Source organism: Euprymna scolopes, chromosome 1, assembly GCF_053919585.1.
Source record: "Euprymna scolopes isolate OS-2025 chromosome 1, ASM5391958v1, whole genome shotgun sequence".
In the NCBI taxonomy this organism is placed as follows: Eukaryota; Metazoa; Mollusca; class Cephalopoda; order Sepiida; family Sepiolidae; genus Euprymna; species Euprymna scolopes.
The window spans coordinates 1,171,439-1,177,308 of record NC_136482.1 but is presented as its reverse complement, the minus strand read 5'-3'; the positions used below and the strand labels follow the sequence as shown (position 1 = coordinate 1,177,308).

The 5,870-nt window shown below is 31.5% G+C and overlaps 1 protein-coding gene across 1 annotated transcript; it reads left to right on the top strand.

Annotated features, from left to right (window-relative positions):
• The first annotated feature begins 4,378 nt into the window (after positions 1-4,378).
• On the top strand, positions 4,379-5,184 carry LOC145295918 (large ribosomal subunit protein eL31-like). Its single transcript, XM_080142155.1, has 2 exons — positions 4,379-4,511; positions 4,636-5,184. The coding sequence occupies exon 2, from the start codon at positions 4,651-4,653 to the stop codon at positions 5,014-5,016; it is 366 nt and encodes a 121-aa protein (XP_079998281.1). The 5' UTR covers positions 4,379-4,511; positions 4,636-4,650; the 3' UTR covers positions 5,017-5,184.
• The last annotated feature ends 686 nt before the right edge of the window (positions 5,185-5,870 follow it).

Genomic DNA, 5,870 nt, shown 5'->3' with positions numbered 1-5,870 from the left:
ATTTGGTAAAATTGTAGACCGTCTCTTTTGAAAAATATATGTAACTTTAAAATAATCGAAAATACTCAATGAAATTTTTTATTTATTATTAAAAAACAAAAATAAAAATTATGTTTTATAATAATCAAAACTGAAAAAGAAGAATAACATATTGTGAAAATCTTTTATATCTTCATGAAAAAATAATTCTCGTAATTGAATGCATCCAAATGGAGAATTGTTCTTTCTCTTTAGAAATAGAAAATATGTGAGCTTTTGGTCCATTTTTATAATTTCCACGACAGTTTGGAATAGAACAACAAAAAAACATTTTTTATAAATGTGGACATGAAAATGAGACTAACCTTAGCTCTCAACGTAAGAGGGTTCGCTTGTGTCTGGCGGACAGGGCAGTAATTGATCCGAAGGAAGAAGCACCATCATTATGGTGAGTCAGTCTTATAAGAAATGTGATCTCGTAGCTGCGAGAATTGGCAAGAGGTGAACTTGGTCGTATACAAATTGGTTGACGTGAAGGTAATGGCAGGAGACTGATTCAGAGATGGTGTGTAGTGAACTACGAGGCAGTGTTGTTATTAAGTGCAAAGATCAATAGAGTTTTGACTTGATTGTGTCTGTAATGAACAAAGGAATTTGTGAGGAGTGGGTTTTCCTTCTTCGTCTTTCTTTACAGAAGCCTGGACTGTGAGGTGTTGTTGTCTTCACTGGAAACTGTGTCATTCTTACTGAGAACTGAGAATTTTTGCATGTAACATAAAGTGATTCCATCAAACTGTTGAGCGCTCATTGTGTTGAAATTAAATTGCTTTGAGCAACTTGTCTTGGAGCTGAGGGGTCTCTCTCTTCTGGAAGTAGGTGGTGTCAGGCCAACCTGTATATCCTTTCTATTGTTTGTTCTTAATTTTATGTACAATAAATCAACTAGAAAGGTGATCTCTACTGGAAGTCTGGTCTATTAACTACCAGGTGCTACCAAACTGTGACATCATAGATCAGTTAACAGTCCTTCTTGTTTCTCGATTGGGGTGGTCTAGCAGGCAATGAGATGAGTTGATTTCATCCAAATGAGACTTATGCTTTGACAGATAAATTATCTTAGTTGGGTCATAGCTGATGCACTGGAATTAATTGAAGATGTAGATGCATTTGATGACTCTTTTCAATGATTGTGTCACACGCACCAGGAGCACAACAGACTTAGAAACAATGTACCAGAGTTTACTTTGATATGCATTGATTTGCATATCAATGAGGCTTCGCCCCCAAAAAGATGTTATAAAAAATCTGAAGTTAAGAGGGGAATTAAGTTCTTGGAACTGAACTGAGTAGTTAGGCCATAGAAAGTAGTACGAATTCTGCGAACATGTCTAATTACAAGCTATTTCGACTTTATATTTAAAAAATCACATTTTCATCTTGGTCGCATCGACACTACTAGCCTTTTGAGCACCAAAATCGTTTCATTTCACATTGAACTTTTAAAATTGAAAGTGTCGAGAAATGAAAAGATTAAAATGATTCACATCGAGAAATGGAAATATTAAACAACTCACATCGAACTTTGAAAATTGAAATGGAGAATTATGATCTGACTTTTTGATGCTCAAAAGGCTAGTAGTGTCTAGCAGTGTTTGAAGTTATGATATGAGTGTCGATTTGGCACAAGGTTATGAGATGATCTTTAAAGATCATGGGGGGATGCAGTTTGATTTGCATTGATTTGCATATTAATGAAGTTTCGCCCTCAAAAAAGACGTTATAAAAAACCTAAAATCGAGAGGGCAGCAGAATCAAGTTCTTGGAATCAAACTAAATAGGTTGAATCGTAGAAAGTAGTATGAATGCTGAGAAAATTTCTTTTTTTTTTTTTGTTCTTTTTTTATTTTGTTTTCACTGTTTGGTTTTATATTTGCATACGTGCAAATTCATGCAGCAAAGTGAAATCTAGGGTCTTAATAACCCTAACCTGTATTATAAGGTGAAATAAAATCTGAAGTCTCAACTACCACTTGTATTATAAGGCAACATGAAATTTAGGGGCTTCAACCAATATTTACTTGTTTCCAATTGCTATAAGCTTAGACTTGAAGTCAATTTAGTAAGAGAAATGGGGAGTAGACTTTTTTGGAAGAGTATAACAAAAATCTTGTTTTCCAACCAGTTGTTCTCGTTATTCTAACATTTCCGCTTCCAAATAACATTTCTGTTGTCACTTGGCACTTGCTTTTGACCGCAATCATCATATTCTGCCTTCCTAATCCACAAATCATTTACCAGCACATCATCTTTACTCGAGCCATATGAATTATAACACAGGCAAATGACCGTCAGACACCATGAACACTTTGAATGAGGTAACTGCAAACATTTATCATTACAAAAAATGACCAAGAATCTGGCATATTTGTAGGGGTCCCTCAGGCGACCTTGGCAAAGAGCAGTGTGATACTTTAAGGCATACCTTAAGTTGCCAAAATGCTGAATAGTTGGAACCTTGGCAAATATGAGTGGACAACAAAGTTTTCTAACGTTTAAAACAATTTTATTAAGTCATCTTTGTGAACATATAGGTAAGTGTGTGTGTGTGTGTGTGTGTGTGTGTGTGTGTGTGTGTGTGTGTGTGTGTGTCTGTCTGGGTGTGTGTTGTATAAAGTTAAGTGCATCCAATGGAAGCCAATAAGGGTTCTTGTGTCTTCTTGTCGACTAGGGAGGGTTTCAGTTGTATCCCAAGAATGAAGTTTAGGGGTTGAAAGAAACTGTGGATAGGTCAGCTCGCTAAGTGGTCTTCTGTTCGGAAAGAGGAAGAATCTAGTGGAGAACTCCTTTTTATCAACTTCTGTTGTGTACTCAGCTCACTTGAGACATGGCTTCTGATTGGACAAGACAGAATGAAACTTGAATGCTTGCACCAATCAGCACTAAGGTTAGAAATTAAGCACAGATTTAAAATTATGATTAAAAAATGAAATGTTGTATAAAAACAAATAAAAAAGTTTTCTGGGCCTTCTGATGCTGCATTTCACTCTTTTGGTCTCAGTGGAGGAGAAATTCTTCATGACTTATACATTTTTTTTTTTTTTTTGTTACTAATCTGAGTGCTCCTTTTGGGAAGCTGGTTTCCCCCATATCAAAAACCAACCTTGTGTCTAACTTTGCCCTCGTGGGGAGGCAAGTAAACAAAAAAGAATACATATACTTTGCTTCTAGCCAAAAGTTAGAAATCAGAAAAGACAACTCGTAATCTGGCCTTATAATGAGTTACCTTTACTTGGGAGTACTTGTTTTTTGTTTTCTTTTTTTATTAATAAAATGATCAAATCTTTCTTTTACGAATATAAAGTCCGTATAAAATAAAATTACAATCTTATTTGCTTTTTTATCGAAATGCGTCATGCCATAAAACCTCAAACATTTAAGTTTTTATTTATTTATTCATTATAATCAAATAAAGTTCTTAGTTCAATATATGCAAAATTTGAAGCTAAATTTTCCTTTTTATATACAAATTTTGTTTTTAATTTTTTTTTTTTTTTTTTGAATATACCTAAAATGAATTTTACTTGGTGGTTCTACGCGATGGGGAGTCAGAATTTTATTTATATATTTTATTTCGCTAAACAAAATGTTTAATGAAACAAAATAAGGCACAAGGCTAATTAAAAAAGTGTGTGAGGGAAGGTATATGGTAATACCTACTTTGATTTGTCTACGCTAATCCTAGCAAGACTTTTCAATCACCATAATACCACATACACACCAAGGGTCGTCCTAATTTAGATTCCGAAATCAAATTGTTTTTATTTTATTTTGAATAATAATAAATAATAAAAGTTTAATTAATTAACTAAATATATATATATATATATATATATATATATATATATATATATATATATATATATATATATTTAGTTAATTAATTAAACTTTTATTATATATATATATATATATATATATATATATATATATATATATATATATATATATATATATAATTTATCTGTAAAAATAAAATTTTGTAAAATTTGTTCTAAAAATTTCATTTGATTGGTGAGTGGTGACTTTACAAATAGCCACTCTTTCGAATCTAACACGATTTCCATTATTTTTTCTTTTTATTAAAATGTTTTATTAAAAGAATAATTATTATTTAATGATAAATAAAAATTAAAATAAAATAATTATTCTTCAAATGCTTACGCAGATTATTTTAGTAAATAAGTAATATTTATTAAATATCGATAATAATAAAAATTGTCATTTTATTTGAATTTTTTATTTTTATAAATATTTTATTCTGGTTTAGTTTGTTTTATTCAAATCTGTAAACTATTTTTTATTTATTTATTGAAAAGTTAAAAAAAAAAAAAAAGAAAAAAAGGAAGCTTTTTTAGTGTACAAATCGTAAATACGAAAATACTGTAAAAATTCATAGCTCCGTTTGAACGTCATACGTTCTTTTTCCCGACATCCTCTAATCGGTCTAGGTGTACCTTTCCATCTGTGAACACGTAAGCGTTTATTTTATCAGTTTTTAGCTAATATTTTGTGAAAATATATCGAAATTTTGCTTTCTTTTAACTTTTTTAGCCTTTAATGTTAAGATTAATTTGGGCTTTTTTCCCTTTTTCGTAGATCTTAAAGCTAAAGATGGTCAGACAGAAGAACGAGAGGAAGAAGTCCTCCATGAACGAAGTGATTACGAAGGAATGCACCATTCATCTTCACAAGAAAGTTTATGGCGTCAAATTAAAGAAGAAGGCCCCCAAAGCCATTAAGAAGATCAAAATGTTTGCCGAAAGGATGATGCGCACAAAAGATGTCCGTATCGACACAAAATTGAACAAACACATTTGGTCGAACGGTATTCGTCATGTCCCATTCCGTATTCGAGTCAGGTTATCCCGTCGCCGAAACGAGGATGAAGATTCCCCCAACAAGCTCTACACTCTTGTTACTCATGTCCCCTGCGTCAATTTTAAGGGAACACAAACCATGAATGTGGAAAATGAGTAAGGACTTTATTTCTATTTAAATGACTGTCATTTTTTTTTTTTTTTGCATAAAAATCCGCGTCAGTAACGCACGTGGTTTTATAAAACAGTAATGGCCGTCATCTAATGAAACAAAGTGTAACTGATTCTTTTTCCGTTTTAAAATACATTCATTGCTACATCAAAACAATTTTTTGTCTTTATTTCTAATTGAAATTGCTATATTTATTTATTTATTTTTCGACGCTTCTACGCTATTAGGACGAAATTTTGTAGTCTATAAATAGGGTTTTCAGATTTAAAAACAAAAAAAAAACGCTGGTTTCTACTGATTTTTTTTTTTTTTTTTTTTTTTTTTTTTTTTTTAAGCTCCAATTGTAGCTTCCAGACTTATCCAATCGAAATTACCTGAATATTACTAAATTAACAAAAAACTTCAATCAGGTGAAAAATTACGGCCAATTTGTTTAAATCGAAACGGAAAATTATCTCCCTTTTGAACTCTTGTGTTTTACGATCATTTTCAAATTTTTATTTTTAATAATTTTCAACTTTGGCGATTTTCGTAATTTTTGAATATAATCATCTTAAGAAAAATACGAGGAATACGTTGTTTTCATGTGAAATTAAGTTTACAATTTCCGAAGTTTCGTCTTAATAGTGTAGAAGCGCCTTTTTGACATTGTTTTTAAAGAAAATGGAACTAGGGAAATTGGTTCCACTGTAAAATACGGATCGTGTTCTGCTTTTCGAATTCAATGTTCTCGATATGTTTGTTCATTAAATTGGGTACTTGTACAGCATAATGAAAAGTTTGAACAAAATCATTTTAGGTAAAAATACTGTACTCTGCACTTGTTGATCCGTGCTGAAATA